Source organism: Colletotrichum abscissum (assembly GCF_030869225.1).
Source record: "Colletotrichum abscissum strain IMI 504890 chromosome Unknown Scaffold_63.1, whole genome shotgun sequence".
Taxonomy (NCBI): Eukaryota; Fungi; Ascomycota; class Sordariomycetes; order Glomerellales; family Glomerellaceae; genus Colletotrichum; species Colletotrichum abscissum.
Window position 1 is genome coordinate 164879 of NW_026850507.1, and position 26088 is coordinate 190966.

A 26088-nucleotide genomic window follows, 5' to 3' on the forward strand; every position below is an offset into this window, starting at 1 on the left:
TTCACTACCTACCTCGTTGCTTGAAGCCAACTTTATTCCCCGCAGCTTGGAAACCTTCCATTCTCTCCTACAATCCTTCCAGGTTACGTCTTTGGCACCTACTCGACATTCTTCCATGCCCGGCATTTTGCTGTGCGAACAATTGATAGAACCCTTCTTCATTCCTGCCTGTCACCATTTACCGCTCCCGAGGTAACTTGGCGGCGGGAGTATCTTTCCTCGATACTCCGTACATTACCTACCTACCTTAGTACCCAGCTTGACTTCCCTGACGTCCGGCCGCCGACAGTCGTCTCACCGCGTTATTGACCGACGCCTGCTTTTTCGGCTTGCCTTGCATCGCCCCCGTCTTTCCTTCCACTGCGGCATTGCTTCTGCGCTTTCATTCCATTCCGATCCGTTGCGGTGTGAGCAGCGGGCTTCTGTTGTGCCGTGCACCTACTAATTGGGTACCGTATTGCTTTACTCAAGGCCTCCCAAGGTTGGGTACCTACTTTGAGTAGATACTGAGAGTGGTACCTTATATTTGGTGTTTTGTAGGCGAATCTACAAGTACCTCCCGCCAGGTACTTTTTCTTCAGGGGTGCCCATCCACCTGGGGGCAGGCAGTGAAAACCTGGAACGAACCTCCCCGTGCTGTTTTTCCTCCGCGGTACTGAGGTACCTTCCATTGCCTTCATTGCCCCCCAAAACCGACAAGGACCGCGCCGCATCACCAACGAGTCGCTCTTTCCGCCGTGGCCCGCGACACCCTATCCGTACGTACCTAAAGTTCCCAAGGCTCCTCCTGCCCGCCCTCACACCCTCGCGGTTCGCCCTCCCCTCCCGCCTTGGTTGTCCACGGTGCTGCCACCAAAAAACTCCACCTCCACATCCACAGTACCCGCACCCGTAAGCCGTGCCTGCAACCTGCGACCTGCGACCGTAATCCCGCCCGCCACCTTCGAAATCCCCAACCCTCACTCACACCCGATTCCGATCCCAAACCTTACATTTCCTCTCCTCTTCGACACCTCCCCTCTCTTTTCCGACACTCTCACGACAAATACTCCCCGCCTCACATCGCATCTTGCAGCAGTCGAGATTTCGAACTAGACCGCATACCACGCGAGAGGCAATATGACGCCCTCGCCCGGTCCTCAGATCAATACCACGGAGGTGAGGCGGCCTCGTTCTAGCCAGACCGTCTCCTTCTCTGTCGACGAAGGCAATAATTCTATTCACGGATCCGACTCGACAAGCCTCCAGTTGGCCGTTTCTGAGTGCATAGAAACCACAACTACAACCACTACCACCACCACTAAGCGCACCTTTCCACCCGTCTACCTGCGCGAAGTTCGTCCTCTCCATGAACTCGACTCTAAGGAGTATCCTCTCGCCTCGAAGCCTCTACCCCCCGAACTCGCGAACTTCTCTTTCAATGTCTCTGGCTCTTCTTCCGATGGCACGGTCGACAACCCTTTTGCTGCCAAAACAGTAAGCCCCCTCAAGACTTCCCACCCCGTCTATCTTCTTTCTTCCTTTTTTTCTTTGCTCTTCTCCTTTCCTTGCCACCCATCGCATTTGCTGACAATGTCTATCTCAGCAGCGCAAAGCACCGATCGCAGCCGAAAGGCAGCCAGCAGGCCTCCTGAAAGATGACGAGTCGAGTCAAGAGCCCCCAAGACGCACATCAAAGTCGCCCTCAGATGCCAGCCAAAGAAAGTCTCGTCGTTCGAATCCCCGCGAAGCATCGCCGTCCTACAACGCGTCGCCAGTCCTGCCTTCGAGACCTTCCAGGAACCCCAGACCCACTGGGCTCTCCATACCCGAGGATGCTTCGCAACGTCTTAGACGCCAACTCACGAGGGGCAGACCGCCCGGCTACCTGGCCACTCCAGATACCTCCGAAGTCGCTGGTGCAAGCTCAGAGCGTGTAACGCGACCCCGATCCCTTCACCCTCACCGCTCCAGTCATACTCCCCCAGAGTCGGGACCGAGTCAAACAAACTTGCAGGAAGCGGCCAGCCCCATCGGAAGCGATGCACTCACTGTCTTCAGCAGTAACGTTGCTACTCCGCCCATCACCGACGCTGACCCTGAGCCATTTGTTGATACCGACGAGTCGCTCCAACAATCTCTCAGAGCCGTTGGCCACAGACCCTCCATCGATGCCGTGGCTGCACAGGATGCAAGCCTACCTAGTCCGAGACTTTCGCCTACCCTGGCAGCCGCTCAACTGAATTCGAGAGACTCCGATGACGAAGATGGAGAGTCACCCCAGAGCAGTGCTGTTGCCCGACGAAATGTCAGCTTCCGCAACCAGGCCTGGCTGCATGAATCACAGACGACCGAGGAGGGCGGCTACGCTTCCGACATGTCCATCGTTGTGGATGACAGCTCCTTCCAAGCGGACGACCTCGACGCCCACACCGCCATGCTCGACACCCGCAACATGATGGAAAGATTCGATGCCATGCCCAACGAGATGAAGAGCTTTTTGATGTATAATCTTCTCCGCCGATGCCCGAGAAAAACCCTTCGTCTTGTAGCCGATGTCGTCACCCCTGCGCTGAAGTGCGACTTCTTCAAACAGCTTCCTCTCGAGTTGAGCTTCCACGTCTTGTCGTTCCTCGATCACCGCGACTTGTGTCGAGCTGCGCAGGTCTCCAAGCATTGGCGAAATATCGTGGACACGAACGAAACTGGGTGGAAGGAGTTGTTCGATCGCGATGGCTTCACACTGCCTCCGGGTGAACTCGACAAGGCCATTATCCAGGGCTGGGGTTGGCAAGATCCCGTTGGAGTCACTGGGGCCGAGGTTGACTTGCGACCTCTGAGCAGACTGGACTCGGCCGACAACGAACTCACCAAATCCGTTGTCAAGACCGATTCGACGAGCAGGCTTCGCAGTTCCAAGCGAAAGAGGGCTCTCAACTTATCTAGCGCCGATAGATCGAAGCGTAGAGCTAGCGGCCAGGATGTAGCCCGGCTGGATGCGATACAGTCCGAGGTGAAGCAACACAAGTCCGAGGGACCACTTTCAGCAGCCAACGCGGCGGCCGCTGCTGTGCCCAATCCCAAGACCAGCATCCCGGGACTCCAGAAGTTGCATCTGTTCAAGTCCCTTTACCGACGCCATTACATGATCCGGCAAAGTTGGACGAGCGGCAAAGTCAAGCCTGGACACGTTGCTTTTGCTGCCCACCCCCGCCATGTCATAACATGCCTGCAATTCGATGAAGACAAAATCATCACCGGTAGCGACGATACCTTGATTCATGTCTACGACACCAATACCGGAAAGCTGCGGAAGAAGCTCGAAGGCCACGAAGGCGGTGTCTGGGCCTTGCAATACGAAGGGAACATGCTCGTCTCTGGATCTACCGATCGATCTGTTCGTGTCTGGGATATCGAGAAGGGTCTTTGCACACAGGTCTTCTATGGACACACTAGTACCGTTCGATGCCTGCAGATCCTTATGCCTACTGAGAACGGGAAGGGCCACGATGGAAAACCCATCATGATGCCGCCAAAGCCGCTCATCATTACGGGGTCCCGTGACAGTCAGCTTCGTGTCTGGCGCCTGCCTGAGGTCGGCTCTCGCAGATACATCCAGACTGGCCCTCCAGCCAATGATGCCGACTGTCCCTACTTCATCCGAACGCTTTCTGGACACACGCATTCTGTGCGTGCCATTTCTGCACACGGTGACACCCTCGTCAGTGGTAGCTACGACAGTACTGTCCGCGTCTGGCGGATCAGCACCGGCGAGTCTCTGCACGTTCTGCATGGTCACTCCCAGAAGGTCTACAGCGTCGTACTCGACCACGAACGTAACCGTTGTATTTCAGGGTCCATGGACTCTCTGGTGAAGATTTGGGACCTGAACACCGGCGCTTGTCTCCACACCCTAGAAGGCCACAGCTTACTCGTCGGACTGCTCGACTTACGGGACGAAAGACTCGTGTCAGCTGCTGCCGACAGCACCCTTCGCATTTGGGACCCAGAGAATGGCAAATGCAAGAATGTACTCACAGCCCATACTGGCGCAATTACATGTTTCCAGCATGATGGCCGAAAGGTCATTTCTGGAAGCGAGAAGACGGTCAAGATGTGGGACATTCGTACTGGCGAGTGTGTTCAAGATCTCTTGACCGACCTGAGCGGTGTTTGGCAGGTCAAGTTCGACCAGAGGCGTTGTGTTGCAGCTGTTCAGCGAGACAGCTTGACCTATGTCGAGGTAAGTTTCACCCTTAGAGATTCATCAGACAATTTGCTAACCAACACATGATAGATTCTCGACTTTGGCGCTGTCCGTGATGGCAAACCTCTCTCCGAGCTTGGCGAACGCAAGCTCCTCAACGAGCCAGAAGTCCGCGCCCTTTTGGCCGAAGACTTATAATGACGAAGGAATATCAAGATAGGACAACAGGAGTTTTCACGAACAAGCATATTACGACGGGCAAAACAGCATCCACCAAGGGGGAAACCGCATGATGGCATAATGACATTGGTAGGGCGGGGTTGGATGGGCTTCTTCTACCCTCACATTCTCGGAGTTTTTAACGGCCACAGGCGGGGCTTGAAAACAAAAAAGGCGGGCGTTTGCATGATTTCTGGGCCGCGCAGAGCGCATATACCACTTCACTGTATGGGATAATGTAGATATCAGGCAAAAGCCGCACGAAATGAAACGGTTCATGGTACATCAATTATCACATAGTGGTTCGCGTCTTTTTCTTGCAGTAGACAGTTTATACATTGTGATTATGAGCCCATTCAACGCTACACTTGACACAGAAAGACAACTGTGGAGGACTCTCTAGCCTGTGCTTTAGCCCTTCTTTCCCGTGCTTTTGTCCGTCTCTTGTTCTCTGTCGCATTGCTCATTACAAAGACTGAATAAAGTCATTCATTCTTGTCCTTTTATGTGGATTTCCAACAGCAAAGAAGCACGAAGTAACAAAAACAAACGCTAAATCAAGCATGGACTACGCTCACGGCACAGCCTGGATATCTAGATAGTAAAAGAAGCACTAGGTCTTATGGTTGACCACTCAATTTAGACCACCTCCGATTGAACGGCCCCCTTTGAAAGGGACTGCCCAACCTTGATGGTGTCCGGCCCGAGTCGTCACGTTGCTCACGCTCCCTCTGCGGTTGCTTGACGTCTCCCTCCAGCCCGAAGCCGTACGTCTCGACGCCTCCCGCGTGCGGATCCTTGGGTACGAGGCCGTAGCCGACCTTGGCGCCGGCGACGGGTCGATGGTCGCTGTTTGGCGTCGTTGCCCAAGGGAGCTTCTCGAGGCCCGGGCCGCGGGTTGCCGCGACGATGCTGCTGAAGCGCGTATTGCGGACGAGGCCCTCTTCGCGGACGGCGGCGAGACCAAAGGCCACGCCAACGATGGCGAGGAGGATAGCGACGGAGTAGACGGCCCAGAGGTCGCGGGCGTGGTACTTGTAGCGGAGGTCGGTCCGCTCGCGGGTGCAGGGGTAGGTGTGGTTGTCACCGAGACGGGTGCCCGTCTTCTCGCTCGTGTCGTTGGCCCAGACGACGGCGAGGAGGCGTGGCTGAGAGAACATGGAGATGAGGATGTCTTCGTAGAGGCTCTGGACCTGGAACATAAAGTCCTTGACGACGAGGTAGTTGTGCTGGTCGAGAATGCGCGTTTGCAGGATTTTGGTGTTGGCGTCGGTGTTGGGTTGGAAGATTGTCCCGTTGATGTATTGGCGGAATTGGTATCCGATGGAGTGATATGCCATCGTTCTACGGTAACGAGCCACGTCCTGCGGGAAGATGTAGTTCGATTCCGGGGTGCCTGTGGTGTTGTCCGCTGTTCCATCTTGAGCGTCGACGCCGGGGAGGTAGCGGGTATCGACGATGCGGTCGAAGAACGTTCGCTTCCGGACAGTGGTCTTTTGAGTGAGACCCGTGTAGTTGAAGTCGACCTCATACTCCGTCTCACGATGCTCGCAGCCAAACACCTTTGGGGTGTAGGCCGTTTGCCATTCGGGTAAGGTGGGGTCCATCGGCTGGGGATCGGATGGCTCGTCGACCTCAGCGATGCCGAACCAGAGCACCGGCTCCACACGGAGCGCGCCGAGGTTTTGCGGATATGGCGGTGGCGTGTTGATGACGCCTGCGGAGCCAGTGTCGTTCATCTGAGGGTTCTGGTACTCGCCAGCGGTGGCATGAGCAATGTAGGTATGATTGCCCACCGGGGCAAGCATGCTCATGTTGAAGGGCATCTCGGCGCCGTTGAGCTTCTTCGGTGTCGACCCGACGCCGCTGGCAAGCTCTTCGCACTTGTATCCGGGGCCCTTGAACTGAATGGTGAATGAACAGTTCCAGCCCATGCCGCAAACATCAAGACTTGCATTCGTCCGCGAGAGCGGTTTCTTGCCTAGAATTGCTGAAGTAGATATCTCCTCGAATTGCCAGCTCGTTCCGATCCAATAGTCAAAGAAGTCTTCGCTGGACTGATTCAAGGTAGTTGTGTTCCATAAGGAAGTGGAAAGCTCAAAAAGGTTGTTAATCTTCGTCCCTGTACGAAAGTCATTGGTTTCTTCTTGAGCAAAGTTGAGAGTGCGAATGGATGGGCACGTCGTGGTCTGGCGTGTCGTCGCAGGTTGAGCAGTTAGAGTGTCTGAGGTGAGAACCACGACAAGAGGGGTACACCACACATAGATGGCCAAGATCATGGCGATCCTAGCTTGGCGGAAGACTTCAATGTTGAAAATGGCAGTCATATCTTCCGCCGCGGCAAAGAGCGAATCCACGGCAGCGAGGGTGAGCATCTTTCGGCGGACCGTCATCCATACTCTTTGTCGGAAGGCTAGGATCACAGCCGATCCAAGACTTGCCTTGCTGAGGAATGACAATGCAGCGCCGTAGCGCAGCATGCGAATCTGGCCGTTGGCCTCTGTTCCGTCAAGGCCGGCATAGAAAAAATGGTGGCCGAGGGCAAATGCAATCCCGGCGAAGAGGAAAAAATACATATTCCATGACGGGTGCCAGTACTTGTTGAAAAGCCGAATTTGCTCCGGGGGATAATACATCGACTGCGGTCGATTAGGCGGAGGACCATGCCACGGTGGTGAGAGTAGACCAGTCGCCGAGGACTGAGAATCGACTCGAGCGCTTCTATGTCGTTTTGGTGGAAGCCCTCCAGTAGAAAGTCCGCCCGTATACGGCGTGCTTAGGCTGGAGTAAGAGGCAGAATAGTTTGAATACCCGTGCCCATCCATTTGCAATGGCGCCGGCCTCGGTCGCTGAGAAGACGCATTATTTCCGCTCGCCGGTGCCGGGAAATACGCTGCGGCGCCGGCAGCTCGTTCGGAAAAGGACGGTTGTGGTGATTTGGCGGAAGGCGTCGGCGGGCTTCTTCCGAAAGGCCCGTACGGGCTGCCGATGGGTGCCGGCGTTGTCGGCGTCTGTGGCCCGTTGATCGGCTTCCGAGCAAATTGGCGAGTGGGATGCCACTCAGCCGACGGCGTCATCTGAATATCATTTTGATCTTGAATGTCCCTTTCCCGCAGGCCTAGCCCTTCGTCGCCGGGTTTGCCCTCCATCATGGCTGGTTAACCCAGGCGGATGAGGCCCAGGGATAGAAGATGAGGTGGTGTTGGTGGTGGTTTGAGGGAATGCGACAACCAGACAGTGACGTTAGTCGGCGTGGCACAAAGTCTTGGCTATTGGGTGGTCGCCCTAGGCACATTTGACAATTGAAATCGCCAGCGAGGTCAATCTGAAAGATCGCAGAAGTTGGATCCTCTGAGTCTCAACAACTTGTTGGGCTGGATGGCTAAGTTGTGTGGATTGCCATTCGAAGTATTCTGGGCAAGCGACATCCAACGAGGAGGGAGGGCACCGCTGCTGAAGAACAAAATCTCTGGAGAACAATAGAGTGAGAGGGGAAGTACGAATTGAGGGGAAGCAATGAGAGAAAGACAACTGATAAGACAGCTTGCATGTTGTCTCGTAAGGCTTGCGGAAACACAGCTACCAACACTTGCCGGAGGTGATGGATGCATGTGGCTCCTCCCGCCCTCCATCTCCGGACGTACGAATAACGAACAAGGGGAGGGGCGATGCGACTTGCGTCGAGCTGCACTTGACTTTACGACTACCTTGCCTGGTCACTACTTTGGGGCTGGCCACTGCAGCCAAGTTGGCTCAGCTCGAGGTGATGGCGCAGGACTGGCGTTCCCGACCAACATTGGGGGTAACTGATGTGCGTGATTGGTGATGGCTGCATGTGGCGGCCGGGATATGTCTCGAGAGAAACCCGGGAGCCTTGTTGGTCCCTTCATATTCTGACATCTGGGCTTGACCATATGCTGCTGCCTTTGATCGCACTCGCAGCCGTGAATGGCTCTGTTTGATGAGGTGGGACGAGGTTCTCCGTCATCATCTAGACGCAGCTGAGGTTACATTCCCCTTCTCATCGGGAGGATTCAAAGAGTTTTCCATGGGTGACACCGCCTCGTGGGGCCGAAGAGGATGACAGTGAGATGAGAGATGGGACGTAAGTTGTGGTAGTTCCAACGCAACCTGCAGGGTTGATGATGAGGTGAGATGACGGAAAATGAGAGTTTGGGGGCTGTGACTGAGTCTGCGTCGTTTCCCACACCAACGGACACTGAGCTATTGAAGGATGCCTCCTCGTGGACAGTATCAAGCGAAGGAGGATGCTCTCGAATTCAAGGGTCGAGGATTTCAGACATTTTGAAAAAGTCTCAGTGTCCATACACTCAAGGTAGTCATCCGACCATGAAGCAAGATATCTTGCCAACTTCCATACCCTGGCCACCCAAGTATGCGGTTGATGGTAACCTTGTGGATAGGCTATAGCCAAATTCAGCATGAGAACTAGGTAGCATAGGCCCGTCCGCCACCGGGGTTGGGTGAAGAACGACATGAGTGACCGACGCAAAGTGGGCAACGGCTGTGCGATATGAGAATCCCGAGAATTGTGTGCCGCCGCTGCTGCGATACCCAAGGGCGGCGTTCAGTTGGTCAAGGGGACTGACAGCATAAAGCTGACATGCATCTTCAGCGTGCCATCTCGTACCCGGAAGAGACCGTTGTCTTTTTTGGCTTTTCTAGTCCTCCTGTAACTCAGGTGCCACCCTTCGCTGGTGAGCCTTGCGCCGTTCAGCTGACGAAAAAACTTGCTTTTGGCCGTCTGACTTTGTTTCCGATCTCGTCCATCTCCGGTTCAGCCCTACGCCTCTTCGCTGCTCCCGGCCACAACTGCGACAGCATCAAAAGTATGCCATGCCTCTCCCACTATATTAGCGGAGACTAGATCGATTGAGCTTTTTCAATTTGCTGACTGACAATTACCGTATGCGACTGGCATCGTTCGCTTTTCATAACGCCGTCCCTGCACGTAGCCCGCCCAGTGCGATGGAAATTCGAGTACAGAAAATGTGTTTCTTGCGTGTAAATTGCGATACTATCTACTGTTCTGAAATAGAAAAGTTTTGATCGCTCAAAGATGATGTAACAATAATCGTCAGTATGTTTCCCTCTTGGATGAATAATGTATTCCCGACAACAATGCAAAGTGAGGGCCGATTCCAAGCCGCGTCCTCCCTTATGCGTACCAATTATAATCCCAACTCCGTCCAGGCTGGGAAACCGCCCAAGCCATATGCATCATTTCCATTCTTCATTGTCCTCATCTGCAGCGTCTTCTTCATGGTCACATCCTAGAACACCAGAGCAGAAACCCTTTCATCTCTATCTCTGTGCTCCTTCTCCTTCTTCTTGAACAGGGACTTGAGCATGTTGTTTTTCTTGGGTCGGAGAACCGCTTCGATAGCCTCGTCTTCCTTCTGGCGACTGCCGTCCTCAATTGCTAGTGTCGGCGCGCGTGTACTGCGCTTGGAAGCAGAGCTGCGGTGACTTCGGTGGCTGCTGGCGACACTCTCGGCGTCTCTTTCAGATCTCGCAGCCTCGGACCTTGCAACACTGCTCTTGCGTTCGGGCACCTCGGACTCGCGGATGCTGCGATGCGACCTAGATGAGTGGTGCGACCTCTCCGACCTCTCGGTCCTCTCCGTCCTCGAGCTGCGGTGCGTCTTGGAACTGCGTTGTGTCCGGAAACTCCGCTCAGTACGGGTGTCGTCTCCAAGCATCGAACGCGCGGCCTCAGGGCTGATGAGCTCCATATCAACACTCTCATCATCACCTGCAGGGGCGATCCCGCGGCGCCAACTCTCGATGGAGCTAAGCTCCTCGTCAAGTCGAGGATCAAGAACATATGCCTCGTCGTAGGCAACGCTCCCCTCGCGGACGCTCCCTTCCCGCACGCTTCCCTCCCGTGGCTGCTGGTAGGGGTCATACTGGTCGTACTGGTCGTACTGATCGTGCTGTGCATACTCGATGGCCTGTGGTGCGGGTTGTGCCTCGAAGGCCATTGCGTTGGCGATAGCTGCCTGTTTCTGGGCCTGGGCGTCCTTTATCTGCTTCACAATCTTCCACCCGCCGAACATGACTACCGTGAGGCCGATACTTGCACCGGCGGCAATGAGAAATTGAGGCGATGCCAAAAGCGCAAACACGGCCGGCGAGCCTCCTTTGATCACAGATAAGAAGGCAGGCGACATCTGTTTCAAGAGCGTGGACAATTCCGCTAGCGTCAAGGCAACAGCGGCGGCGGCATCGGGATTTCCTTGCAGATGAGCGATGGTAGCGGTCGCGGAGTGGTGTGCGCATTTGGCTTCGTCGAGGAGTCCCTCGACCCTGGAGATGAGTGTCTTAGCCTCCTTCTCCTTGGTCAGGGGATCCAGATCAGTGCGATCCTTCAGATCGGGAGGAATGTTGCCGTATGCGAGGTCCATATCGATTTCCTTCTCTTTGCGACCCTTGGGTATAACAGGCGCGGACATGGTACGGGGAACCATGGATCCACGGATTGTTGCCGAGTCTGCGAGACTGTCGCTGCAAGACGGGGCGGTGGTGTAATGCGGCAAGGTCGGGCGGCTCAAAGCCACATCGCGGGGAGCCGTTTCGGCATAAGGAGCACGGTATGCAGAGGGAGGCGCTCTTGATGGCGTGAAGCTGGAGACTTCGGAATGTGTCTTGAGGTTGTTCTCGGTCAGAGCAGGTCTCGAACGTGGATAGTACTCGACATCGCGGTGGCTTGACTGGGAGCGTCTCGATCGATGACTTCTCCTGGAGCTGGCGACAGAGCGGCCATCGTCGTGCGAGTAGCGGCGATCAAAGGCTTCGGGAGGGAGATCGCGAGAAGTATCAAAGGTCTGGGCGCGCTTCAGAACCTCCCGGTCGGCCTTGATGGCCGCCTTTTTCTCCTGGTAGGAAGCCTTGGCTTCTTTGAAGATACCGGCCAGGTGTTTTCCCTGCAGAAGCGAAGATGATACGTCAGCTATTGGGCTTCATCGCTCGGCTGAGAGTTGTAGTGCGTATGCATTGTTTGCATGTCGAATGTTGTTGCGCGCAGTTCTGACGGCCGAATTCAAGGGCTGGATCGAGTGGGCATGGAGTCTGATGAGGGGCGGTGGGGGGGAATGCAACGGGTGTGAGCCAGAGAAAGAGACTTACGGTACTTATAATCTTGCCCGAATTGTTGATGATAGTGACTGTCTGCGTGAGGGCCATGATGATATATCTCAGTTCACCTGCTCGGCGTCTTTCACCGAGCAAGTGATGTGTATGTGTGAGAGAGTGTGCGAGTGTGTCAAGGCAGAGGAAGAGTGTGTGAGAGACACACACACAGGCGGTGACCTAGTATGGTGGTGTTGGTGCGGGCGGTACTAGTCGATTTTGAAGCTTTCCCTTCTTTTAAGTGACGACAGGCTCTAGGGTGCTACGAGACGGGCTTGGCTTGGCCAAGAAGGTTCCGTCAGGACTCTGAGAGGAAGAGGGAGGCTGGTCTCAGAGGGAGCCCAGTCCACCGCCAAAATAGAACCCGTCTTGTTCGTTGTCGCGGGGAGCCACTTGAAGGGCACTCGGGGCACTTCTGGGCGCCTTTGGGGGCAGGGTCCCTCGCTGTTGACGATGCGGTGAAGGAAAGGAGGACCCTAACAATACTCCACCGTCACAGTTCCAAACGGAAGCGAGTACCGACTTGGGTGACAAGGGGTGGAGGACACCGAGGACGGGTTTGCAAATCGGCCCCCACAAAGTCACAGAAACGGGTCAAGACTCAAGACCCCCCCCAGAGATGCTGTGGCACTCGTGGCAGTGGCACTGAGAAGATCGCGGTCCGTGGGAGGTTTAGCCGTTGATGTTAAAGTGGACGACGAACAACGGCTGGCAGCCGGACAAAAGCGATGTGGGGATATAGAGGCTGGGAAACGTGCAGGTCTCTTTCTTGCCTGGTATCTGTAGAGGGGACGTCGATGGAGATGTTCTGTCGTTTTCTGTCAACGGTATGGGAGATTCCGATAGGACGGTGTGAGATGCAGGTGAGCGTTTGGTATGTGTTTGTACGGATATCCCGGTCTCTCTCTCTCTCTTTCTCTCACTTGCGATGCGTAGTGAGATGGATTGCGAGGCCACGATATGTTGGCTGATATGAGAGGAAAAGAGCGGGGAGGGAGGGAGGTCGCAAGAGAAATCGAGAAACGGGGGACGATGCGGCATGAGAGGGGCTCTTCGACATGAAATACAACGGCGGACAGCATCGGCTCACAATTACACGCCATGACTGGCTTCCAATCTTTGCGAAAACATTGGAGGTGAGCCAGTGAGAAGGTAGAAGCCAAATGCCCAAGCCGAATTAATGAGTGAAAGCCCAGTGATGGGAGCGCAAGTCTGCCCCTTTCGCGCCTATGTCTACGGATAGAATACCGTTACCCTGCTTCTCATCACGGTCGCATTCGCAGTCCCAGTCAGTCACGGTGACAAGTCCACGTCTTCTTTTTTCGTCACACTCCCTGAAAACCGAGAAGGGAAAAAAAACCACCCCCTCCCCTGTCTTCATAGGGGCGACAAGGCCAGCCCAGGCCGCTCAGGGTGAGGCGACATCCCGGCGATTGGCAGCGGAAGAAGCTCTGAGCGCCTTTTTTGTGCATTTGGGCCTCGTTGCAGGTTGCAACTTGCAGCTGGCCATTCCAAAGGAGACAAGACGGATGGAATGGGGATGGAACAGGCCAAACGGAAAGGGTGATTCGTGACTTTGGGAGCTGAGAGCCTGAGACTAGACGGGGCCAGTCGGATGAGGAGCCACCTAAGTCACTTAACGCTCCCAGGCCTCCCAGTCTGATCCTCGATCTGTCTACTCCGTACATTCAAATAGGTAGCGTCAAGTTTTTAACCTCTCACACCAAGAACGCGTGGGAGGGGGAGCGGGGAGAAAAAACTGTCAGCTCGGCCAGGCCCACCTCTCTCCCTCGTCTCGTCTCTCACCAGTTATCCGTGAGCTGAGCTCTCACCTCGCGTCTCTCACTCATACTCAGTCACTCTCACAGTCTCACCTCAACCACAGGCCTTGTCCCTGCCCATCTTCTCTCCGGCTTCTTTCCGCCTTTCCGATCCTTCATCCCCTGGGGCCCAGGGGCGGATAACGTGCCTGGAAGTGGCTCCCTTTCTCTCCGCCTTTCCAGCTCCCTTCCTTCTTTCCAGCCCTCCTCACCGCATCGCAGCCAACAACCGGTCAAGGACCGTACAAGCTTGAAGTGAACTGTGAGGGCCGCTGCTCTTACTCCAAATCGCAATGCTCATTATTGATCCCCGGTCAATCCTAACTTCCGATGCTGCCTCTCTTCAGTCACGCCATTACAATGTTTTAATGTTCCTCTTCTTGTTCCCGAGTCACGCCAGTCCTGCTTTTGATGTCTGTCCTTGCCACGATGCTGCTGCTTCAGCTTGCTGTTGCATGACGCACGCACGATGAGGTTGTACAGCTTCACTTTCAAATGGCCCCAGTATTCCCATTTGATGTTCCTGTATTGCTACCCAGCACCGACACAACGTTCCTGACGTCGTTTGTCCAACACCGACAGCTTGGCCGAGAGCCGTTAGCCGCTATTCGTCGTCATGGTGGATTGACATGAACATAAAAATGTGACTTTCTGACAGAGCACTCCGTACTATCTGCCTTGCGTATGAGGGTCTGGACGGGCGGGTGATTGCAGGGCTCCAGATCGGTCAAGTCTCCTCACTATGAGTGACACTATGAGTGAGCTCACATTGATACATCGGTGACTCTGTAGGTTTTGCCCCAAACAGCAAAAGAACATCGTCTTTTCGGGTTGCCGCTTCCGACGGGGCCCTCAACTTACTCGCACTCGGGCAATGCAATTTTACAGAATCCGTGCCACTGTACTCAAGTATTCATCTGTCTAACAATCACCTATCACCGTCCGAGGCCAATGTGCCCTCATCTGCGGCTCTTCCCATTGGGTTCTACTTGCCCCTGTCAATCCTTACTCTCGTCAACACCATCAAGTGCAGCCGCCGATCCTGCCACACACTTCTCGGGCTCTTCTACCACCCCCATTGGGCTGCCATGCACCTCTTGACATTCGTGCGCTCCAAGCTTCAAAACAGTGCTTCCACCCGTGGTCTCGGTCATGGCAGATCGCCTTCCCGCCGCCTGGTGCTCCCGTCAATCTGGCTGCTCAGAAAGCGACACGACAGTAGGTGGCGACTGTCACTCCGGGCTCTAGCGCACTGTTGAACTCAAACCGCTCCTTGGCTTTGACCCAGGGTCCCGCCTTGAAGCAATCCGTATGACTGAGTTACTTGGCAATTTTCTAGACTATCGTCGGCTGTCTCGCTTATCGCTTTATTTGGACCCCATACATAGCTCACCCCTCTAAGCGGTGGATAGACACTTTTGTCCCTTTGCACTTGTTCGTCGCGCTTTTAGACCATGATATCCTTACTGAGATCCATCACCTCATGCTATCAGTCGAGGTCGCCTGGCTTATGTCAAAATCAAGCCATACCCAGCCTCTTTGCTTTACGGCGTTGGTTCGGTGTACGGATACTGTGGAGACGGAAGCTTCCCGCACTGCCCTAGGAGTGATATTATCGAGGTTGACCGAAATTCTCACCACGAAAGATGATTTTGAGGCTGCGACGACAATTATTCGCAAATCAGGTGCTACAGATTGAAGAACTGGTGTGACATTTGATTGGGCTTCTAGACCCGGAATTTGAGCTTATCTCCGCAGGATCTTTGTCGGGTCAGTCTCCAAGCCGGTTGCTGACAAAAGAACTGCTTGAATTTATTGGAGTCATTCCGTCAAGGACATAACTGTCTGAAACCCATAGTTGACTGGATCAGCCCGTGTCTATAGAGCTCAAAGCGAGAACGGTACTCATCAGGTGTGTTGACCAAACATGAGCGCCTCTGAATTTCTTGACACAATCTTTCCGACGAACAGCCTATCAGCTGGCGTGTTCTTCTGTGGGATATGTAGCAAGCCCTTCAGCCAAGGTCTGTCTTCAGCTACTGCGTCTGCCTCTTATTTCAGCGTGAGAACTAACTCAACATCCCCAAATTAGAGACTGCACTGAAGCGACATGTGTCTTACTGTCGACGAACAAAAGACCGACTCCGAAGCCGACCGAAGCCTTGTCGAGAATGCAGCGCAGCCAAACATAAGTGTAGCTTGCAAGCCCGCTGTACGCGTTGCATAAAGAAAGGATTAGACTGCATCTACGCAGAAAACAGAAGTCAAGGGCCGACAGCCAGCACAGAGGCCCTTAGCGCACAAGTTTGGGCGCCGAGTCTTCTGGGCTTGGATCCAGCTAATCCTGAGTCTACTTTCATACCAGAGGCTTCGACTTTTGATCATCAAGTACAATGGGATGCATTCTCGCAAATAGTTGAGCTGCCGGATGAAGTCGCTTTTGGCCACTTCCCTCTGGCGGAACCTGGACTTGGTCACATAACCGAGGACCTGATGGTCGGTGACACCGATTTGTCTCCATCACCAGAACCATACCGGCAGATACTGCCACATTCGATGAACTTTGGCAGGCGCGTGATATCAAACACATCTGGGATCGTCTTTCCACTTCAATTCATCAAGGAACCAAAGCCAGCGGCGAATGGCAGTGCGAACATGATCAAACAGGCACTGCGCTCATATCCTGAAATGATGCTGCGAAGGTCAACATTCCCTCCCTTCATACACCAATATCAGGACAAGAGCCATCTTCCCGAGCCACTAGCAAACTGTATGGGCATTACGATTTTGTTCGTATCTCGAAACCCAGACACTACTTCGTTCTTATGGCAATCAATTCGAAAAGAGCAGGACAGAAACCTCAGCGAAGTTGGAATAGTGCACTCCACCCTGCCAGATGACTTGAGAATGCTGACTTCTCTCAACAGATGGTTAGATATAGCAAAAGAGATATCTTCGCCTCAATACAAGCAGAGCTGATATATATCATCATGCGTGTCGTTGCCGGCGGTGGAAGCACTCTTGTAGACCGTGATTACAACACCCACATGCTGTTGGCTTATGAGGTATCTTCTGCTACCGAAGATTATGAGTACTTGATGGAACGCGTCGCAGCTGACAATTTTTGACTAGGCGCTTTGGAAACAGTTCATGGCCTTGACTGATACACCATGCAGTGTAAAGTCCAAGAGTTCGAAATCATGGGAAGATTGGATCTTAGACGAGTCCCGAACAAGGTAAGTAGATTTCGGTTCCATTATGAAATCAATGTTAAACGAACTGACAAGAAGACGCGCCAGAATTGCTTGCGTGTGGTTCTTGGTAGCGCAAGTAGCCACCGTTAAGGTAGGCATATCTTGCGGCGTTCTTGACACATGGAGAGAATTGACACTACCATGTCACAAAGTACAATGGGTGGCTACAACGCCAGAATCATGGGACGAAGAAACAAAAGCGTTGAGAAGTCTTCCCAAGCGGGGTCAGGATCTGGCATACTTTGGGGAGCTTCTGGAAAGTCATCAACATGCCAACGATGCAGTTCATGCAGAAACGCTTGATAGATGGAATTCAGGAGTCGATAACATCGGGTTGCTCCTGAATTTAGTGACGGCGATGATGTAAATTAAGAGACTAATACGTAAGATGAGCATCATAGATTGCACTACTGGTTTCGCGTGTATTCTAGGACGCGCGGTCTGGTCGGTCTCTCATGCAATTAAAATCGAGAAGGCTAGAACAGGTCCAAGGCTGCCATTCGCGTTCCCTCTTTCCACTGAGGCGGCCTAAACCGATACACTGATGAGCCCGAATATCTTTTCTACCACGCGAGCGGACCCTCCCTGTTAGAGAACGTGCCAGTCGGTCCACCCGGACTTGCAATTGCCAACTCCACAATTCTTTCCGCACCAACAGAAGTCGGTGCTCCGGCGTCCATCCATCCAGTTAGTTTCGTTCTGACCAAGCCGGGGCAAACAGCATTTGAAGCCCCGCCAACATCCTTGAGAATACGGGCATAGTTGGCAGCCAAGATGTTGACAGCTGCCTTGCTGCCATCGTATGCTTTGTAGTCGACGTTGTAGAAGGGCATACTCTCGTCCAAAGTCGACTCCAGAGAACCCATCTGGGACGACACGAAGATGATGCGCGGGTACTCAGATTTGCGTAAGAGAGGAAGAGCTGCTTCACTTAGAACGGCTGTTCCGAAGACGTTGGTTTCATAGGTCTTTCTGAAAAGATCTCGAGTGGAGCTAAACGAATCGGGGTATGTATCGATCAAAATGCCTGCATTATTGATGAGGACATCAAGTTTTCCGTGAGTCTTCTGAATGGACTCGATGGCCTTGAAGATCGATTCGTCAGAGGTAATATCGAGCTGAATAGAAGAAACTGAGCAGTTCTCGGTTTTGAGAGATTCGGCGAGCCTAGAGCCATACTCGAGATTGCGAGATCCTATGATAACATGAAAGCCCGGGATTCTGGCGAGCTGTTGAACGACAGCCTCACCAATGCCGGTGTTACCTCCAGTGACGAGAGCGATGGACATCTTGAAGAAGGAAGTTTCAAAGTCAGGTGGAGTAAAGTAGTCTGAGTGATGTTTTGTAATAGTGATACGAAAATGCGTGTGCTGGATATGACTTACTCCAAATTTCAAGATGTAATAAGCCGGCAAGGAAATATCTCACTTTATATGATCTCCAGTATTGTCTTGTATTGAATAGTCACAATTTAGAAAGCCGCTTATTGACCGAGAGTGGCTCGAAGAGAATCGCATTCTCATTCCGTGCAAAGAGCGTGTAATTGGGCCAATTTCGCCGCCCGCTGAACATGGGCGGAACGGCCAAATTGGGCGGGGAGAGGTGACTCCCGGCCAATTTCGCCGGTGTATTGAGTCTTAGTAGGGTACCTAGTCAGGTAAGGCCTACCCTGCGTGACAGACCAAGGCCAGATTTGGAGAAGGCAGTAAAACATCATTGAATTCAGAAGGATGTACGCCACTGAAAATCTAGCCTAAGAAAATGAAGTGTTACGGTGGCGAGCAGCCATATGATATGTTGAGAGCAGGATCGAGAAGTGCAAAACTCGTTGTCAACTGGGTAGGTAGGTACCCAAGGTGGGCACCACGTACCAATGCGTTCGATGAATTGTAGTGATCCATAGTTCCACTGACTATCTGCGGCGTCAACTCGTCTTGGTTGCTTGCCAGCTAGTGAAGTTTAGGAGTCCTATGACATCAATGGGGGTACATCGACATGTATTACCTGAATCATCAAATCCGTTTGTCTCAAGCTTAGCGTAATTAGGTTGTCAGGACATCGAGACCTGCAGCATCGGCAATGAGTTTTTCTACACATCCAAATACTACATGTCCATATCAAAGGGGAAAATTGCTGTGTTATTTCCACGAGGAAAGAGCGATGAAGCAATGTTTCTTTGAGCGTTATTGTTGTCCCGGCTTTCAGGCAAAGCTACGTGCGAAATACCAAAAGTAAGTAGTGCCCCGCCCTTTAAAAGGTGTTTGGGCAACCCTGTAGTCTCCGAACCCCGTAAATTACTCTCTTCTGCCTGTCCACGTGCGAGATACCAACAGTTTGGCACGATGTCTTTTCAAATGCGACAGTGAACTGGGCAAGAAACATTGACGTAGTAAAACTGGCATAGTTGGCAGGACAATATAGCCAGGGAACACGATTTAGCCTCGGGGGATTCTTTCAATGGCCGTGCCACAGACCGACCAGGTGACCTGAACGAATACCTGACTTTAGTCACTATCCACCTCAACTTGCATTTAACACACAGACAGAGAGCAGCTATGGCCGCCAACCCAATGGCGCAGTAGATAAGGCACACGAACAATGTTGTGTCGGTCAGTAAGTTCATTCTGGCTTCCTAGAATGCGACCGGCGCGTGAAATTTCCCACAATCACTGTGGTGGTGTGCACCTTGCATCTGTGTAAGTCTACATGTACTTGCTAAGTACCCTGATAATTGGGTCTACGTCCTGAGCTTATCAAGTAACCTTCATAGAAAGATCTGAAATCCAGTACAGATTTTATCATGTGAAAACTGATCGAATTTCATGATAGACGGAATCAATCAAGAACATTGTGTTTAGTCTTGTACAGTTACCTAGTTGGCTGCACGGTAAATCGGGCATCCGAGTAGAATTCACGTCGGAAGTAGTCCTAAAGTTCGCTCACAGAGCATGCTACTTAGCGTGACTAAGTAAAGTATTGAGACCTAGTGGCCATTGAGTATTTGATGGCATGCAAGAGAAACACGAGGTCTAACACTACGGCAGGCTGAGATTGACAAATGTTAGCATTGCCACAAATGGTGTGACAGGCACTGACATTTCGTTAATGGGATGAGACGTCCATGCAAGGGCGCATTTTCAGGTTCGACAAGGGAAGTCAAAGAGGCGCATGTGTTCATAGCTTTAGCTCCAAGGGAATAAGAAATTTGTAAAGCACTTCAGATGAACGCTTCTCCATCTTAAAAGAGTTTGCCAACTCACCTTGACTGCTGTCTGGGGCCAGGGACGGACCCTTCGCCCACACCAAAACTGTCGTCGGAATTTTGATACCTTGCACGGCCACTGATTTAATAAGAATGCGGGACACTCTCCGGTCAAACGATTCTTGAGACGTTTGGAAGGTACGCCTCGAGTCTTTGAGGGTGAGGACAGCACATGTTGACACCGAAGACTGCCTCGGCTTTGAAGCAGGGAGAAAATTGGGTTTTGCTCTTCAGCTGGTGAATGAGATGACCTGCAGGAGGAAATCTGAAGCCATGGCTCTTCGTCTATAAAATTCGGGAAGCACCCCTAATGCGACCTTTTCGTGTTCGCAAACCGTCACACAAAGCTACCAGCCTCTTCCAGAAATCAAAGGGGACTACACACATTCTTTCTGCAAATCCATATCAAGTACAACTCCATCACTAGTTCACCATGCGTCCGCTTGCTGTTGTAACGTCTGCTCTGTTGGCCACATATGTCTCAGCACAGCAAGGGGCAGTCTGCTTCGATGACTTGGACTGTTTGCTCTCAGTAAGAAACCTCCAAGGGACCAATCAAGATCAGTATGTTGACTGACTTCATGGAGGGAGGACAAAATGCCAAATGCGTGAGGGCACAGGCTGGCGGTATCACAGGGTGAGTACTTTAGGATTACAGTCTGTCCACGTCCCACGACAAAACAAGACGTCAAGGCATGCACTACATTTGTATTAGGACATTAAACTTACCTGGCTCTAGGAATTGCGCTGGTGGTAAGGCTGCCGGAGCCGCTGGCGCCGCAGCGGGAGCGGGAGCGGGAGCTGCCCAGCCTGCTGGCCAGCAAGCCGCTGCCGCCGACCCCATCGGCTCTTTGTTGGGAGGGCTTACGGGTAAGAAAGCTACAGGGAAGACTACTGGCGGTGCTGTAGCACCGGCAAAGGCGAAAACTGCCAAGAAAGCAAAAGCTCCAGCATTAGGGGCTCGGCAAGCTGCTGCTCCCGCAGCATCTGCGGCTCCTGCCGCCGACCCTATTGGAGCCGTGCTCGGAACGGCAGCAGGCCTGCTGAAAGGAAAGGGAGGTCAACCGGCTGGCGCTGCTGCCCCAGCTGGGTCTCAAGCCGCTGACCCGATCGGGCAAGTCTTGGGAACCGCCGCCGGAGTTCTCAAGGGTAAAGGAGCCCCTGCAGCCGGAGCTGCCGCTCCCGCAGGACAACAGGCAAACCCCCTTAACGCCGTACTTGGAGCTGCAGCAGGAGTATTAAAAGGAAAAGGAGGCGCTCAGCCAGCTGCTGCAGCTCCCGCAGCAGGCGTGGCAGCTCCTCCGGCAGCCGCAGCTCCCGCAGCTCCCGCAGCACCCGCTCCATCGAAACCGGCAGCTGCGGCCCCGGCCCCGCCAGCAGCTTCTAAGCCCGCTGGTTCCACTCCCGCCGCTCCTCCAGCTGCCGCTCCGCCTGCCGGAGGAAAGCCGAACACTGCACCCGCCCCACCCGCTGCAGCTCCGGCAGCTCCAGCCGCTGGGAAGCCCGCCCCTCCGCCCGCCGCAGCTCCCGCGGCCCCAGTTGCAAGCAAACCCGCCCCTCCACCTGCTGCAGCCCCCCCAAAGACTCCAGCTGAGGGAAAACCGGCCAAGCCTCCTGCTGTTGCTCCTCAGCCAGCCCCTGCCGGTGGAAAGCCAGTTCCAGCTGCTCCCGCCGCGCCGGCAGCACCTGCAGGCAAGCTTATTCGCCGCGTTGAGTTCTAGAGTCAGCGGCAACTTTATTTGGAATTTGGAGCACGTCTTTCTTTCTTTTACCCCACTGTTTGACTTATACACACTGGTGTGAGAAAGCAAATAGCGCGGGAACTGCCAGCAAAACTAGGTAGACTACAATACATGGCCTGTAATGGGCATTGAACTTGGCAAAAAGAGGCCACATACTTGCGGTATCTCGAACATTTTGCGCAAAATCAGGGCCCCTCAAAATGTAACATCAAGTCATCTCACAATCTCGAATTTCTAAGGCCACTTGTATTGCACGGGGGCGAATCTCTTTCTCTTTCAAATTGTGATATCAAGCGACGTCTCAAGCGTAAGCCCACCACACAATTGAATTCTTTTGGTTCGGAATCTTGAGAAATTCTCATTCGATCCTGAAAACTTCGCATTGAGCCCCTCCCTCCCCCTCCCTTGTAGCAAGCGAATCGTCACATGATATCGTCAGTTCCGAGTAGACTCAACTGAGGTGTGCAGCGTGTAACAATGCGTTCTCGTTTCCTCATTACGTAGTCTAAAGTTTGTACGGCATGAAGAGGAGTCTTCTTTTAGCCTGTCTAAGGATTTAACAAGTATTGTGTTTCATTCCTGATAATCAGACGCAATCGGACGATAGACATCGCAACGACGATATAGCAAAGTCATCACAGTATTAATCTAATCGTTCTCATTCAAGCAACCTTCTGCAGAACAAATAGATTATCTGCGTCATGGCCAAATCTGAAACATCTGTAATGACAGGCAGACTTGAGGATCTCATTGAGAACCACGATAGACCGAGGAAATACTCAGACAGTAACCGCATATTTGAAAATTCTTTTTTTCCTTGGAGCCACCGTCAGTGATCATGCCCTTTCCGTTACTTGAACCCACATATCCGAAATCACGAATAGCCCCATGCAATTCTTTGCCCGCCATGGACGCGCAGGATCATTCGACGCTAGTTCGAAATTTCGCAACAACTTGACAAAGTCAATACTGTAACTTCACAGCCGAAAGAACAACGACGTGCTCCAGAGTCTGCAACGCACCTCGAAAATAGTTTTAGAAAGTTCCATCTGAGCCACGGGCCTCCCTAGACACATGAACTTACCGTGACCAAAAATCAGGTCATTAGTTTGGATCATTGATGCGAGCTTGTCCGGATCTGTCTCAAACCATCTCTCTGGTCGGAATGCCTTAGAGTCGACGCCGTATGTTACTTGACTTCGATGCATGGCATACCCAGAATAGCCCACACAAACACCACCAGGTAAAAGATAAGTTTCCCCTTTCACTTCAATAGCATCACCTCCAGGGGGAACATCTCGAGAAAAGATATTGAGAACCGGCGGTCGGATCCTCAGAGACTCTCGGATGACTGCTTGCAGGTACGGCAGCTTCTTCGCTTGGCCAAGAGTAATAATTCCCTCGCCGAGTTTTGGGGCATTCCCAGCACGTACTGCCTCGTCAATCTCATGCTGTAGTTTGGCATAAACCCTGGGATTGGTCATGATTTGCAAGAGTGTCCCTCGTATGGCAGCTGCGGTCGTATCCGATCCGGCGATAATCTGCTCCAGTGCCTCAGTCTTCAGCTCATCGCCACTTAGCCCATGGCGTATGAATGATGCAAGCATGTCCGACCTTTCGTCCGTTGGCTTTTCAGTGCGTTCGTCAACATAGCGGAAGCATGCTGCGATCATTTTACCAAAACCGTTCTTGTCCGTAGGTGAAGGAGCTATGAATTTGCCAATGACAGGTGACTGAGCCATCCAGCTAATGCCGATAGCACAAGCCACACTAATAGCAGACAAGCCCTCCTCAGTAGACTTCAGGTAGTCATCCACATCACTGTCAGTCCGCAGCATGCCGAACGCTTTCCCAAGCCCGACAGAACTGATTACATCGAGAGTAAAGTACTGTATCTTTTTGGCCAAGTCCACTGGTGTGACTTTGCTGTCAGTTGAAAGATATTTGGATCTCATGAGCCCGAGAAGCTCCTCAAGGCGTTGATCAATCGTAGGTTCGAGGTCTAGATTCTCTCTGCCGGAGTACTGGTTACCAAGGATCAGATTAGCCGTGCTGTTTGGCCAGAAAACTGTGACTACTCATGATATCATACCCCCGGCGCCATTTGCTTTCTTCTCTTTTCGTGTTTCTCATTGTCCGTTTGAGAGAATACGTTGTCACGCTGGTACTCAATTCGACAAGCGTGATAATACCAATCGGAGCGCTTGTATCCAGGATGTCTATTGACATGGGCCCAAACTTCAGGAGATGAGGTCACTAAAATTCCCGGAGCGATGCGGGCAATGAGACCTTAGAGAGAGTTAGCTTCCAGGAAGTGATGTGCATTATCAATGTTTATGCGATCGTCAGTCAATAGGTGAGCTGGAAGTAGTTGAGCTTACCATATCTTTCATTTATATCGGCGTACCACTCGTGGCAATTGGGGCTAATGATTGCCTTGCTGTGAGGCCAGTGTGTGAGGCCACTCCACCAAGGACCGCCAAGATGTCGAAGTTTGACATAAAGCGCGGCCCTCCGGACGACGCACCAGCAAAGCAAGAAGGCAAGAGCTGGCGCGGCAGCTTTGCCAAGGAGAGTGCCGAAGATACCCATCGCGATTTCCAGAAGATTGTTGATGAGTTGGGCCAAACGTACAATGCAGTCAAAATTATACTCATGACAGAAGTAAAAGATGTTGTATCCCCGCACTTTGGGAAACAGTGGCAATATGTTGGATTGTCAAAAATGCTTTCCAACGCCCCAATCACACCCTGGACATATCCAAGCAACCCACCTCCAACGCCTTGCCCTCTTGCCATTCGATCGCTTGCATGCAGATGATGCATTAGTAAAACTAGAAATAGTTTTATGGCACGTCGTTGGAAACTTTCCCCCTCGCTTTTAAGAAATGCTGCCGGGAAACCGCGCGCTACTTGTTCAACCTGCCAACTCGTTCTTGAATAGTAAAGGTAAAAATTTAATCTTCCGAGCAGCGGTAAGTTTGCACTACCTGCAATAAGCCAAAGAAGGCCGTATGTTGACTGTTGAGACACTAATGAAAGCTGCTGATAATGCTGATATTCAGAAAAGATTACATACATCTCTTATAAATTATGAATGAGAACTTGGGACTTGAAAGGAGTTCGAAAGGTAACATGTAAAGTGGGTAGAGATAGCCAAGGGCTGATTGCTCAGATGAGGGAGCTGAAGAATCTTACAAGCAGTCGAAGCTATTTAAGGGGGAAAAGAAAGAAAGAAATCAGTAATAAGAGCTTCTAACATGGCTGATTTCGATTTGGTGTAATGAGCTTCTATATGAGTGACTAGCACTCGAATAACTAATAATAGAACTAAGTTGAAACAAGGATGATGATTATTGATTGCTTGGTATGTGAGTAGGAATCATCCCCCAAAGTCCAATTGCTAATGTGTGGGCGATGGTGTGACTATGCCAAAGGCTTCCGCCGAAATTTAAGCTTTCTATGCAATTCTTCCGTCTTTACTGTTATTTCAGTAAAGTGTGAACTATTGTTTCCTATTTCACCCACTATGTCCATGTGAATAAGATGTCGTAAGACGATCGTCATATATCAGATAAGTGTAAAACTACTCTAAGTACTTAGGTGAACTAGAGGGACCAGGACATTTGCTGATATGAATAGTAAGTGAACGTAAAATTGAGTATATAAAACCAGCCAGGAAGAAGTAATGAAATCACACCCTCGATCGTTCTTTAATCCGTCATTATGAACTTTCGCCCAGCAAAGCTCAATGACGTCCCACAAGTACATATTGCGGACAGCGGATAGTTTGGGGTGTTCATGCCTTTGCAAAGGTATCGACGGAGTGGACAAAGTCCCATGAAGTTGCTCAATGGTTGGAGAAAGGGCAAGGGGGAGAGGGTCAACACGACTACTACTGGTATGATAATGATTGTGACTCTGGAGCATAACTGCTATTACATATTGCGCGAACAGGTGATTTTGCACCGAGGCACGATACCCTACTGCCTGCCTTCTAATCTTCAAATGAGAAACATGAATGAATTGACCACTTGAGCAACAGTACAAGAGCATCTTTCTACCTATGAGAACCCATTTCAAAGTTGACAGATGAAGTACCCACCAGATTTAGTTATCTCGCGAACAACTACGCGCAACCTTCTGGATCAGTCCTGACTGCGAGGTGCAGTGTCATATTTGAACAGCACCAGGTAGAGGCGATTCACTCTCATATGACAGCTTTTCACCGTGGTCAATTTTCTGGCTTCCCGCGCAGTCTCAAGTCTTAGCTGTGTTGGGTACAAAAGCATTTTAGTAATCAGAAGATGGAACATTGGGAGAAAGGGAATTGATCTACCTCACGGTCCTCACCGAGGTGATGGATGATTAGAGCCGAGCCATAGCTCGATCACCAGATGGTGGGCGTAATGGGCCATAAGAGATAAGACAGCGGTCGGAAAACAATTGCAGCG

At 52.1% G+C, this 26088-nt stretch overlaps 7 protein-coding genes across 7 annotated transcripts; 3 read left to right on the forward strand and 4 right to left on the reverse strand.

The window, feature by feature from the left end:
* Nucleotides 1-1119: 1119 nt before the first annotated feature.
* CABS01_15204 (WD domain-containing protein) lies at nucleotides 1120-4384 on the forward strand (the record flags this gene model as incomplete). The annotated part of the gene is made up of 3 exons (XM_060548540.1): nucleotides 1120-1476; nucleotides 1586-4222; nucleotides 4277-4384. 3 exons carry the CDS (start codon nucleotides 1120-1122, stop codon nucleotides 4382-4384), a joined length of 3102 nt encoding a protein of 1033 aa, XP_060392084.1.
* A 641-nt stretch (nucleotides 4385-5025) lies between these two features.
* Nucleotides 5026-7554, reverse strand: CABS01_15205 (uncharacterized protein; the record flags this gene model as incomplete). Its single annotated transcript, XM_060548541.1, has 1 exon — nucleotides 5026-7554. One exon carries the CDS (start codon nucleotides 7552-7554, stop codon nucleotides 5026-5028), a length of 2529 nt encoding a protein of 842 aa, XP_060392085.1.
* Nucleotides 7555-9699: 2145 nt separating this feature from the next.
* On the reverse strand, nucleotides 9700-11611 carry CABS01_15206 (uncharacterized protein; the record flags this gene model as incomplete). The annotated part of the gene is made up of 2 exons (XM_060548542.1): nucleotides 9700-11352; nucleotides 11555-11611. 2 exons carry the CDS (start codon nucleotides 11609-11611, stop codon nucleotides 9700-9702), a joined length of 1710 nt encoding a protein of 569 aa, XP_060392086.1.
* Nucleotides 11612-15304: 3693 nt separating this feature from the next.
* CABS01_15207 (uncharacterized protein) lies at nucleotides 15305-16998 on the forward strand (the record flags this gene model as incomplete). Its single annotated transcript, XM_060548543.1, has 5 exons — nucleotides 15305-15401; nucleotides 15743-16166; nucleotides 16313-16442; nucleotides 16510-16613; nucleotides 16677-16998. 5 exons carry the CDS (start codon nucleotides 15305-15307, stop codon nucleotides 16996-16998), a joined length of 1077 nt encoding a protein of 358 aa, XP_060392087.1.
* A 196-nt stretch (nucleotides 16999-17194) lies between these two features.
* On the reverse strand, nucleotides 17195-17920 carry CABS01_15208 (short-chain dehydrogenase; the record flags this gene model as incomplete). Its single annotated transcript, XM_060548544.1, has 1 exon — nucleotides 17195-17920. The coding sequence occupies one exon, from the start codon at nucleotides 17918-17920 to the stop codon at nucleotides 17195-17197; it is 726 nt and encodes a 241-aa protein (XP_060392088.1).
* A 2406-nt stretch (nucleotides 17921-20326) lies between these two features.
* Nucleotides 20327-21614, forward strand: CABS01_15209 (uncharacterized protein; the record flags this gene model as incomplete). The annotated part of the gene is made up of 3 exons (XM_060548545.1): nucleotides 20327-20425; nucleotides 20481-20530; nucleotides 20633-21614. 3 exons carry the CDS (start codon nucleotides 20327-20329, stop codon nucleotides 21612-21614), a joined length of 1131 nt encoding a protein of 376 aa, XP_060392089.1.
* A 998-nt stretch (nucleotides 21615-22612) lies between these two features.
* On the reverse strand, nucleotides 22613-24227 carry CABS01_15210 (cytochrome P450; the record flags this gene model as incomplete). Its single annotated transcript, XM_060548546.1, has 3 exons — nucleotides 22613-23659; nucleotides 23728-23924; nucleotides 24017-24227. The coding sequence occupies 3 exons, from the start codon at nucleotides 24225-24227 to the stop codon at nucleotides 22613-22615; spliced, it is 1455 nt and encodes a 484-aa protein (XP_060392090.1).
* Between the last annotated feature and the right edge of the window lie 1861 nt (nucleotides 24228-26088).